This window comes from Mizuhopecten yessoensis, unplaced genomic scaffold (genome assembly GCF_002113885.1).
Source record: "Mizuhopecten yessoensis strain PY_sf001 unplaced genomic scaffold, ASM211388v2 scaffold3091, whole genome shotgun sequence".
In the NCBI taxonomy this organism is placed as follows: domain Eukaryota; kingdom Metazoa; phylum Mollusca; class Bivalvia; order Pectinida; family Pectinidae; genus Mizuhopecten; species Mizuhopecten yessoensis.
The window spans coordinates 176,738-190,269 of NW_018404871.1; the positions used below are offsets into that span (position 1 = coordinate 176,738).

Genomic DNA, 13,532 nt, shown 5'->3' on the forward strand with positions numbered 1-13,532 from the left:
ATTTGCCTTATTCCGTCTATGCGTATTGCAGAGTTATCTTCTCTTGGGAGCAGGTGTTGATAGTTACGTCATTGGTTTGTGTGAGAAAATAACGTCGTTTTCACAAAAATTGATGACGTTAACCTCTCAAACAAGTGACGTAACAATCAATACCTGCTCCCAAGAGAAGATAACTCTGCAATACGCAAAGACGGAATACCCTTCCACCAATATATTTCCTAGGTCCCCTTTTACTTTTTCTATTAACAAAAGTCTCAAGATGTACCGCTAAATCACTGTAAAACACCAAAACTTCCCAGAACAAAAGATGACAGTATGCACTTAACATTGTGTTAATAAGTTAGTAAAGAGTTTTGATTTCACATACCAAGGTTTCAAGCTAGACCCGAAAGATGTTTCTCCTCATCCGCGGTTTATAACTACATCTTGGTTCAGTCTTCCATCACATTTAAGGGTTTCTAACTACATAGGGTCTCTATCTAGCATGCTGGTATGTAAACATTCAAACATTTTAGCAGGGTTTTTTGTAATACATTTTCTAATATGAGATTATTTAAATTCAACATTTATTCCGCTGTCTCCTATCAGTTTGAAAGTATTAATGTTATGATATATATGATGATAGAAAAGGTATGTGTTGTGTATGTAGAGGCAGAGTCTGGGGGACACATATCTACATTTCATATTAAAAGTCTATAGCGTAGTGTTATGTATATGCTGTACTTACCGGTAAAGACCTACGAAACTCCTACAGAGCAAACAGTCGAATACATTTACTGCCAACGCCAATCACACATGTTATACAGGAGGGTCGTTTAACATGTAACAATAGGGATGGTTCAGGTAAGGGGGTGTCAAACCAGAGTATGCCCATTAGTACCCATACATCTTCTCTGTATCTTAAGACATATCTTGTAATATCAGTTTCATTTTCATTTTTTTATAATCGAGAAAAGTGAAAAATGCTTGAAATTATTCTTCATGTATATCTTTATTTTTATTTCACCAATCAATAGGGAAATTTATTGAGAAGTGCACTATTCTTCAATTTAATTTTAATCTGAGGGCTTGGATTGACAACTACCAGCACATGTGAGTTCTAATTCTGCTGAACACTAGTCCTCCAAATCTCACACTTGGTTCTTTCCATTAGGACCTTACTTCCCGTTCAGTTTAGTGACCAAGTACCAGTGTACTACTAGCCTTGTACAAACTGACCAATAACAACATAGCGACCAATCTCCATCAAAGCGTGATCTATCCAGGTCTCTTAACTCATTCATCTCTGAAATTTCATAATGAACTATTCCAACCTTTGAATTGGAAGGGTTGCAATGTGTCTTAAGGGGTGAATGAGTTAATGAAAACCAGTTTAGATGGAAGAACCAGCAACACAGAACACCAACAACATGTTTACAATCGACACAAAACAGTTCCACAGGACAACGTTTTATACTTCTTTTAAAAAAAGTTTATCAAGGACAGAGTTTTTCCATTTATGCAAGAACAGATAAAGGGAGATAACTCTGGTAACTTTGGCTATGATGTACCAATCATCAGTATCAGGTGATTGCTTACTATAGACGTTTGCCAACTCATTCATCCCTGAAGGCACATTTGAACTCTTCCAATTCAAAGGTCGGAATAGTTCCTTATGAAATTTCAGGGGTGAATGAGTTAAATGAGATTGTAGGACTGTTCATAACAGGTGTGAAATCTAACGTCCACTATTTATTTCACATTGTCAAAGCTTTCCAAAAAACAATGCTTGCAAACAGAGAATATCATTAATACAAAATTTATTTAAAAGCAAATTTCTGACAATGACAAAACACATGTGCAGATACTACCTGTAACATGCACTACGTAAACCATGCTGTGACTTTGTATTTAATTATTAACAGATCTTGAAATAAATTAAAACAAATTTCTACAACAATAGCCATATTTACAACTATTTTCATTCTTTTCTCTTTTAAAATGTTACAATTGCTATTTCAACCATGCCATAAATTTGTATTTAATAAAAAAAAAAAAAAAAGGGTCAGCCCTGTGAGGTCAAGTTTCCTATGACATCTGTAATTTTTTTTTTTTTTTCATTTTGCTATAGATTTAATATTTTAATAGAATTGTCATACATGTATAAAGTACTTGATTAAACAATTACTAAGCATACTGCTTTTGGACAAAAAATTGTGAAATGAAAGGAAAGCAGGACACAAAACACTGATACGGTACAGGTTCAAAGAAAAACACACAAGGACAATTACAGAAGGAAACTGAGGCCAATCACAAATGTACATATTACAGTTATATAAGGTACTGTAAATACCTGCTGCGCACACTCGTAATATAAGGGCCGAGGTGGAAAAAACATCTTCATAAATGCTCTCTCCAGTCTCTTAAAGTTCCTATGGAAAGGGGGTATAAACATATGGACTCAAAGCTACAGGTAGGACAGACTATGTGACCCTGACACTTCCATACTGTGTTACAATAATTTTCTACCTCAAATTTGGTTTAATGGAATTAATTTCTTTCCTTAACTTGCACAAGTCATTCTTAAGAATGTCTTGTATTCTCTATAGCTTCCTTTACCAATAGACAGACATAAGTTCAAATCACAATTTCTACTCCAAATTTTAGACTTAAGAAAGTATCAGCTAGATATCAGCTTCCATCTTTGATTTATTATACTTTCTACAATAATTTCTCCCAATCAGTATTGCTCTGAGAATATTCAGTGTATCACTGTATGGGAAACAGTGTCAGAGTCAACAATATCCTTAACCTTTGACCTTTAACCCTTTCACCACTGTAGACCATAATGGACTCATTCAGATCAAAGCATGGAAGAGTTTACTAAAGTAACATAGGGGTGAAAGGGTTAATATACCACATTAGGCTGGTCAAATTAAAATTGTTAAAGAAGCATAGGAACAGCAATGTAAAAATGTCATCCTCATCACTGAAAAGAAAAGTTAAGGTCCAGTTCCTGACCACAGGAAGATAACAACAAAATGTCTAAATACCTTGTCTCGTTTGCCCAAATCACCAAGTACCATTCCTGGGGGTAGCTGAGCAGGCTGGGGCGGTACCTGGCTCTCAAACATGCTGTCCATCAAAAGCAATGGGCGGAGTCACAGTCAAAGATCCACCAATGAAAACACAGCAAAACCACAAAAAGGTGCCAAACAGAACATAAAAAGGAAAGGAAAAAGAAAACAAAATAAAGCCGAGTCAGAATCTCGTCATGCAAAATTATAAATAAATCAAAATCAAATAAACAATAAACAAAGCAAAAAAAATAATTAAAAAAAATGAATTTTCCAACATCAATTTTCAAAAAGATTTCTGTCTGAAGAAAGCCATGAAAAATGGTTTTTTTTGAGAAATCAATGTCAAAACTTTCATTACTATAGACTACAGTTGAAAGAAAACTGGAGGTATTTGTACTCGAGAGAATAAGTCATCAGTGTAGATAATACTCTGCTGACAATACACAGAATCAGGTAAATAGAAAATTCTTCATCTGAAAACTGAAAATTGGTTTACCTCCAGAACAAAAATATGTACATAACATGTACTCTTTAACAGAAATCTACTAACACCATGTAAAGCAGACAAATAAAACCAGACTGTCACCAACAATGTCAAAGTTTAAAACTGAAAGATTATAATACAACAAGGCCTACCTTTTCCCCACAAGAACTTGGTTAGTCAGACGAAAAACATTAGTCCATTAATACGCGACAGTGTTACCGTGTGTATAAACAAATATTCTGTATAGAAAGTGCCTGAAGAATACACACATTAACATTCATAGTTAGTCTAATTGATATATAAATGTGCTCAAAAAGGTGATATGCATTATTTCATCTTCAATACAGTTAACCCAAGACCAAAGTGTATGTTTCAATGCAACAGGCAATGAAGATAACTTAACACATATACTTTGACGGCATTCATTCGTTTTGTCACACTTTCAAGTTTTGATACAAGCCAATGACACAAAATCTCACCTATTCTCAAAATATGAAGAATGAAGATGATTACAAGATGACAGTTAACTCATTCACCCCTAAAATTTTATAATGAACTATTCCAACCTTTGAATTGGAAGAGTTCAAATGTGTATTCAGGGATGAATGAGTTAATGGGCTCTAGTTTTATGAACTGGTGATGGAATGTATATCTCATCCTCACGATCTGGTTTTATATACATTACAACAAGGCCACGTACAACACACACAGCAGTATACAGGTACTAGTAATCAGCAAGCATTCAGGTAGCTTCATTCCAGATTTCTAACTGAACCAAAATTCTAAAACCATGAATGATGTGCAACCAAATAACTACAGAGTGTATGATTACAATCATCTACAGGTTACAACTACAACACTGAAATAAAACACAATCTTCTCATACACACAAATATGTCAACAACATAATGCAAAGGAAAATACAATTAAAATCATGAAGTGGATAAAATGTATACAGTACAATATATAGTGGGTAAATACGGTATGAAAAAATAACACTGACGTACCCACTATTATGTACTTTCAGACCCAGAAGAGCTCCAACAGTACAAAACACACGAGCACTGCCGCAGCAAAGCAACAAAAGTCACTACTACATGTGGTACTGTACGGAGAAGGACAGACAGAGGAGGAGCCGAGAAACACAAACCCAGTCATTATTTACGAGGTGGTTGTGGCCATGGTTGGCGGACACGCAGCGATAAGTAAAAAGGAGAAAACAAGAAAAAATGGGTTATTATTGGTTAATGAACTAACAAGGTTCTCCCTTCATTAATATTTGTCCCCGATTCATATTAGTATCAAATAATCCTACAGCCACTATTTTCTAAGTTAATATTTTTTTCAAATGATGTGTCAAAGTTAGTTTGAAAACAAAAACAAAAAAAATCCTAACTAAATCAACAACCACAATCTGAGAAGAGGAAATCAGAGTTATAGCCCTTTATATACATATTTTACATCAAATTGCTCTCATTAATTGTAGTGAACAATTTATTTAGCCCAAAATTGTCGATTTGTCACCACATTTGTCAGATCAACAAGTTCTGAACTATATGTGATATCTTTTCTGGTAAATAAAGTCAGTTCATACCTTGTCATTTTTGACCATGGTTTGATGTCCTCTGACCAGATAAGGTAGTTAGTAGTTATGACAGTGACTTTTGTTAGTTTGCCTTCCAATCACATTCCAATCAGTACAATAACAAAGCAGTGCCTGGACCCTAAAGCTCAAATTTTCATCCATTGAAATTTCCACCCACCAAATTTTTACCCACCAGATTTTCACCCACCAAAATTTTTACCCATTAAAATTTTCACCCACCAAATTTTCACCCATCTGGTATTGAAAACAGATTCACCAAGCATTGGATTTGCCTACCCATATACATACCAGATTTGCTAAATATTTGAACAATACTTTTTTCATTGGAGATGTATTTTTTACCTGAGTTAAATTTGAACCCCATTTAAGGCTGAGATAGGGGGAATCAACACATTAGAAGATTTTCTGTTTATCAGTTTGTCTATTGTTCTATAATTCCACCATAAATCTTTGTCGTAGGAGTAAAGGTACAAATATCAAGAAGATTCAACATATCTAATACTATGTATTTAGTTACCATACAGTTCAATCAGGTATCAATTCTCTAAAACAAATAGCTCAAGTAAATTATATGAATTTAAACAAATAATTTAAGTATCTTTCCCTATACTATCACTTCTGTATTGTCGAAAACTTTTATGAAAGAAAAAAAATTCTGCACTTTCTTAAAGTAGAAATACACTGATCAGCTTTATCTATCTTTTTAGATTATATAGAAAAATAATGTTGAAAGAATAGGGAACAAATTGAAGGAGGCTTATTGACAGAAGTGAGAGTCCAAGTACTGCTTTTGAGGAGGAACTATGCAAATCAAACTGAAAGACTAGGAATGACAAACAAAGGAGATAAACGGGACACTAGTTAACCCTTTCACCCCTATGTAACTTTAGTAGACTCTACCATGCATTGATATGGAAGGGTCCATTATGGTCTACAGTGGTGAACTGGTTAATCAAAGCTGTTGAAGCCGAGGTCAAGGTTCAAAGAGCAAACTTTCGCAATCATTCCGCAACATCACACATCAAAACTTATCATTCAAACATTGTAAACCATCTATGGACTATGTATTGTTGATTAAAGTATCATTGGAAATTCAGGTAATCAAAACCTTTCCACAAAACATCAAATTATAAAATCAAGATGAATTTACTTATGTTTTTATAGTCCATAGGTGGGTCCAATCACAGAAAAATCTGTTAATATCAAGTAACCATGGGAACGGTTCTGGGTAAATAACACAACTGCACACTTCACAATTAAGAATCCCCACCATTCTCAAGCCCCCTATGTAACACTAGAAATTTGTAATCAGTACATTTTATTCATTTCGAAAAGATTTAAAAAGCAAAATAAAACAATAACTTGTGATAACACCTACATGTATGTAAGCGTCTACGTAACATAATTTCTATATAGACTTGTGTATGATGTTGTGGTGTGATATTGACATCAGGCTACACCCACAGTGATGCTATGTGACACTCACGTTTGAGTATCATCTGATCTATAAACATATAATGAGCTGTCATATGACACCAGCATTTGAGTGACATGTGATCTGTCATGTGATATCTTAGGTGTCATGTGACACTAGCATGTGCAATGTGTTGTTTATTTACTCGCAGTGCTGATGTATGGTGGACAGTGTTGGGTGTATGACATTAGGTCAAGGTCATAAAGGGTCATTATGGGGAAAAGTCATATATGGAGGCCAAAATAATTTGAAGAGGGCAAGGTGGTTTCCAATGAAGTTTTCTCACAACAAAAAATGTAGTTGATAATTTGATCAAGAGAGACAAGATATTGAGCATTTGTTCATTTAAATTTTTTCAAAATATTGTCAGAATTTGATGTTAAATATATCATTAACGCATTTTGCCATTGAATTAAAAGACACTTTTACTATCATATTAATTCTGCATATTATATCAGCTTAACTGGATGATAGCCGATGCACCATACAATAAGTTTATTATCGAATGTCCAGATGTTGCTCTACCCCTACTGTCAATCTAAATACAAGCTGACCAGTCCAGATGTTGTTCTACCCCTACTGTCAATCTAAATACTAGCTGACCAGTCCCGATGTTGCTCTACCCCTACTGTCAAACTAAGTACTAGCTCACCAGTCCAGATGATGTTCTACCCCTACTGTCAAACTAAGGACTAGCTGACCAGTCCAGATGTCAATCTACCCCTACTGTCAAACTCTGACCAGTCCAGATGTTGATCTACCCCTACTGTCAAACTAAATACTAGCTGACCAGTCCAGATGTCACTCTACCCCTACTGTTAATCTAAATACTAGCTGACCAGTCCAGATGTTGCTCTTCCCCTACTGTCAAACTAAGTACTAGCTGCCCAGTCCAGATGTTGCTCTGCCCCTACTGTCAAACTAAGTACTAGCTGCCCAGTCCAGATGTTGCTCTGCCCCTACTGTCAAACTAAGTACTAGCTGCCCAGTCCAGATGTTGCTCTGCCCCTACTGTCAAACTAAGTACTAGCTGCCCAGTCCAGATGTTGCTCTGCCCCTACTGTCAAACTAAGTACTAGCTGCCCAGTCCAGATGTCCCTCTACCCCTACTGTCAAACTCTGACCAGGCCAGATGTTGATCTACCCCTACTGTCAATCTAAATACTAGCTGACCAGTCCAGATGTTACTCTACCCCTACTGTCAAACTAAGTACTAGCTCACCAGTCCAGATGATGTTCTACCCCTACTGTCAAACTAAGGACTAGCTGACCAGTCCAGATGTTGCTCTACCTCGACTGTCAAACTAAGTACTAGTTGACCAGTCCAGATGTTGCTCTACCCCTACTGTCAAACTAAATACTAGCTGACCAGTCCAGATGTCACTCTACCCCTACTGTCAAACTCTGACCAGTCCAGATGTTGATCTACCCCTACTGTCAATCTAAATACTAGCTGACCAGTCCAGATGATGCTCTATCCCTACTGTCAAACTAAATACTAGCTGACCAGTCCAGATGTCACTCTACCCCTACTTTCAAACTGACCTTTCCAATTATTGATTACCCAATAAGTACAATAATGGTATTCTTTGCCCAGTAAGTACAATTTGATTAGGAATTACAAGGTCGTTCTCTACAATGGTATTAACAGATTTTGCTGCATTCATTGCATAACCATACAAATTTTGGTTTAAGGATTTGGAAGGCAAATAAACACACGAGGAAAGAGCTAGGTCATTTGATGTCAAGGTCAAGTCTTGTGAGGTCAAGTAAACTTAAACATCATTTCCAAACTCAATTGTCTCATTACAACATTAACACATTCACCCCTGAAATTTCATAATGATCTATTCCAACATTTGAATTGGAAGAGTTCAAATGTGTCTGCAGGGGTGAATGAGTTAAACAACTGTTATTAACACATCTAGTCATTATTGCACACAGTTTGTTTTCTATTTGTCCAAACAATTTGTGGACCTGTTTTTGAAGGTTAACAATACATTGTTTATAAGCTTTTTTGTGATCAGAGCTCTTTCCTGACTGAACTGTTAGTAACAACAATAGCAGCAATGTCGATTATGAATCCCCAGAAGTCAAAAACTCACATACACACCACTTCAGACTCTAGACCATGTCCGTTACTTAATATCTAAAGAACTTGTTGAAAGTTCTCTTCAGCTAGTAAATTTTAAATCAAAATATGTTAATAATTCCAACGCCCCCTTGAACTTTAATATTGTATTAGAAACTCTTCCCTGCTGCACTAGAAGAGCTGAAGTGATATGTGAGCATCATTACTAGTCTACAGGTTAACCCAGCCCTACAGTCCCAGGGTCAACCTGGGGTCCAGTCCTTACCTTTCTGCTGGCGATGATGAAGCTGAGCTGGTCGAGGTGTCCATATCTGTGGTGTTATAATCACACGTATACATGTAAAGGACAATTTGTAGATAAAATGCATTCTTAAAGAGTTCAGATTACTCATATAAGGGTTTTTATACCAGATTTTTCAGACAATGGTGTTTAAGCAAAATGTTTCCCTCTAACTTTAAACTTGATCTTTAGTTTTATTATAAAAGTATACTTGCTGAATCACCTTCACTAATTATATCAAACTTGATTAACTGTATTAGTCCTGAGTCAATTTTGGGGGGTGAAAACGGTGAACACAAAACTGTGGCAGACAAAGTACTTAAACACAGTTATTTTACCATAGATACAACATAGTTTGTCTCTCGTCTGAACTTTGACCTTACCGTCCACTCCATTGGTCATCAGGTTGTCCACCTCGATGTCCACTCGGTCATTGATCATGTGTTTCAGCAGGTCCTGTTGTAGGGTGTTGTTGAGCTCCGTCTGGTGGAGCTGAGCCTGCAGCTCTCGAACCTCGTGTTCTTTCTGAGCTAGTAGCATACCCTAAAGGAACAATAGTATAAAAATAATACTCTGTGTTCCTTTTGAGCCAGGAACATACTGTACAGTAACAAATTATAAGCTAGTGCCCTGTGTTCTTTCTGAGGCAGTAACCAACTGTACATTTACAAATGTATAAGTAAGCACCCTGTTTTCCTTTTGAGCCAGTAACATACTGTACAGTAACAAATGTATAAGTTAGTGCCCTGTGTTCCTTTTGAGCCAGTAACATACTGTACAGTAACAAATGTATAAGTTAGTGCCCTGTGTTCCTTTTGAGCCAGTAACATACTGTACAGTAACAAATGTATAAGTTAGTGCCCTGTGTTCCTTTTGAGCCAGTAACATACTGTACAGTAACAAATGTATAAGTTAGTGCCCTGTGTTCCTTTTGAGCCAGTAACATACTGTACAGTAACAAATGTATAAGTTAGTGCCCTGTGTTCCTTTTGAGCCAGTAACATACTGTGTAGTAACAAATGAATCCCAGGTAATATCTCCTACAGAACCAAAACCATTAGGTCCTACAGCAAACTGTCTAAAGTTAAATCTGATGTACAGTTTCATACATTTGAGGCTAGACATTTTCCAAGGAAAAGTCAAAAATATGTTTTGAAGCATTTCTTTAAAATAAAACTTTACTAGTCAAATAGAAGCACGACTAATATGCAGAAAACTTATTCAGGCTTAAGCCTTTTGTCTAATCCTTTTGGAAACAATAAAATATCTTGAAATAGAAGCAAAATCACAGATTTGACTGCATAGACTACAATAGCAGTGACGAGGAAGAAGCCCCTGTGTCTTGTATCAACTTATCAATGTTATGAATGGACCAGGACCTTAGACCTGATGAGGTATATCCTCTTATCAATATAAACTTGTCTATCTGACTTACCTTACTGAGGGACATCTGCATAAAATGGTTGAGGAGATAGCGGCCCTCGTCCAGGTTTGCCGTGCTCATTATGGCCGTGATATCTAAATTCTCTCCATCCTCCTAATAACAATGTAATAATAATAATAATATATACGATTGAGAATAGGAAGTAATATATTAATCAACTCTTTAAAGCTGACAGTGCAAGTTAAAAAGCTTTCAATTGAGATTAAAAAAAAAAAGTCATACAAGGGTTATACGCATCGAGACCAATGCTCGTTATCAAGCAAGGCCATACTAAAATGTTGATGCTTCCTTAGAAACAATAGCCGGAAGAGATATTCACTAGCAAAGATCTTGAAACCAGATTCAGCCATAGAGGACCTACTCTTCTTTACAATTAGACAGCCTTTATAAGTACAACTATCTACTATTGAATTTAGAATTTCTTATCTTTGAAAATGTTGACCATTTTCGACCTGATTAACACTTCGGCAATTAGCTGTTTGGTAAAAATAGAGTTAATGAAGAAGTTTCTAAAACAAAAAAAAGATAAGGGGTATGATTGAAATCAATACTTTATTTTGAGAACTAGCTTTATCTGTAGGTATTATTCAGGAATACTTAATTTTACATCTGCCATTTCAGTATTGATAGTAATTATTTATAGAGCTAGTACTAGAAAAGACTTTAATTCGTTAATGAGCCTCATTTCAAATTCACACAACACTACACTCCTTATGGCCACAACTTGTCACTGAAAACAAACTTGAGATAACTTGCGAGGAGCTTGTACTCCTGGATGAGAGACGATGTATATACCACCAGTACCTACCTTGGCCTCCTCCATCTGCATGATGTTGGTCTGACACTCAGTGATGTTCTCCTGTGCCTGCTGTACCTGAAGGTTCAGGGTATCCACTGTGTCACTCAGAGATTTTACATCCGCTGGGTCCTACAACACACAAGGTCAAACAAGGGTCATATACAAGGTCATACAAGGGTCATATACACAAGGTCATACAAGAGTCACATAAAAGGTCATACATGGGTCATATACAAGGTCATACAAGAGTCACATAAAAGGTCATACACGGGTCATATACAAGGTCATACAAGGGTCATATACAAGGTCATACAAGGTTACATACAAGGTCATACAAGGGTCACATACAAGGTCATACAAGGGTCATATACAAGGTCATACAAGGGTCGTATACAAGGTCATAAAAAGGTCATATACAAGGTCATACATGGGTCACATAAAAGGGCATACAAGGGTCATATACAAGGTCATACAAGGGTCATATACAAAGTCATACAAGGGTCATATTCAAGATCATACAAGGGTCATATACAAGGTCATACAAGGGTCATATACAAAGTCATACAAGAGTCACATGAAAGGTCATACACGGGTCATATAAAGGTCACATTAGAGGTCATTCAAGGTAACATACAAGGTCATACAGGGTAACATACCAAGGTTGTATTGAGGGTTCAAGGTTGTAATAAATAAGATCATACTGAGATCAGGAACCAGATCATACACAAAGTCATAAAGGTCCAACCACACACGATCATACAAGGGTTACATACAAGATTACAGGTTATCATATTGCATACTGGGAAACTTTTACTTAATCAAAATATTTGCCCTTCACTGGTGAAGTTCAATTAACTATTCATACATAATTACTTCATATGATGGTGTGTTGCAAATTGATTTAGATGCCATGATACATTGCAGTCATTACAGAGGTTAACTAAAATGTTCACAATTCAGCAAGGGTCTGCCATGTACTTGATCGTAAACCCCCTACCTCACCTACCAGTCCTTCTTAGCAACACTGACCTTGATCTACGAAACTTTTAAACCCCTTTTGCACATCTAAAAATCACAGTGTATCAGCATGTCAAATTTCCAAAAGATTCGTCTCTTTGATTTCAAGATAAGGACCATACTGCCCATGGTCTATTTTTGGTACCAGTGACCTTGGCAACTTTTAAGAAAGGAGGGAGGAAGGAAGGAAGGAATGAAGGAAGGACACTTACCCTGGAGGTAGCTATGGCAGCATCTCGTCTTTTTGTGTACTTTTCCATCTTCTTACAGGTTTTTTCTCTGTACTAAAATGAAAAACAAAATGGTCTTTTAAGCAACATGATCCAGTTATCATTACATGAATAATAGCATCCTCTGTCACTGCTTTTAGTACCAAATCATCAGTGTGGAAAGTCAACACATACTGTAAAATAATAACAATAAGGCTAACAACCATGATTTCAACACACATTTAGTTTTTACAGGAAGGACCTAACATTTTTCTATGATTAAGATGCTCATTACAAACAAGAGGCCCATGGGCCTTAACGGTCACCTGAGTCTATAGTATTTATTTTTGTTGTTGAAATATGTACCAATTTGAGTAAGAAATAGTATAATGTTAACTTAACTTTGTCAGGACCATGAGCTGATCATTCCTAGACCAATTTTAAGTGAGATCGGCCTATTAGAACTTAGTAGCAAAATAGCGGCCATGGCAGCCAAATTGTATTTCTGATTGACCCGAAAAATAACAACACTTTGTCAGGACCATGATTCGATCATTCCTACAAAGTTTCAGTTCAATCGGCCAAGTAGATCTTTACTTTAAGTTTGAAATAGTTTACCAAAATGGCAGCTGTGGTGGCCATATTGGATTTCTGATCGACCTGAAAAATAACAACACTTTGTCAGGACCATGAGTCAATCATTCCTACAAAGTTTCAGTTCAATCGGCCTAGCAGAACTTGACTTTAAGTTTGAAATATGTTTTCAAAATGGTGGCCGTGGCGGCCATATTGGATTTATGATTGACCTGAAAAATAACAACACTTTGTCAGGACCATGAGTCGATCATTCCTACAAACTTTAAGTTCAATCGGTCCAGCAGAACTTGACTTTAAGTTTGAAATAGGTTTTCAAAATGGCGGCCGTGGTGGCCATATTGGATTTCTGATCGACCCAAAAAATAACAACACTTTGTCAGGACCATGAGGCGATCATTCCTACCAACTTTCAGTTCAATCGGTCCAGCAGAACTTGACTTTAAGTTTGAAATAGGTTTTCAAAATGGTGGC

General features: G+C 36.3%; 1 protein-coding gene across 1 annotated transcript in view; it reads right to left on the minus strand.

The window, feature by feature from the left end:
* LOC110446965 (kinesin-like protein KIF21A) overlaps positions 1 to 13,532 on the minus strand; it is a 137,696-nt gene that overhangs the window by 51,152 nt on the left and 73,012 nt on the right. The window contains exons 24-30 of the mRNA XM_021492312.1: positions 12,468 to 12,539; positions 11,248 to 11,367; positions 10,431 to 10,532; positions 9,379 to 9,538; positions 8,981 to 9,026; positions 3,033 to 3,114; positions 728 to 748 (exon numbers count right to left, since the gene is read on the minus strand). Coding sequence (XP_021347987.1) covers positions 728 to 748; positions 3,033 to 3,114; positions 8,981 to 9,026; positions 9,379 to 9,538; positions 10,431 to 10,532; positions 11,248 to 11,367; positions 12,468 to 12,539 — 603 coding nt within the window. The remainder of the gene's footprint in view (positions 1 to 727; positions 749 to 3,032; positions 3,115 to 8,980; positions 9,027 to 9,378; positions 9,539 to 10,430; positions 10,533 to 11,247; positions 11,368 to 12,467; positions 12,540 to 13,532) is intronic.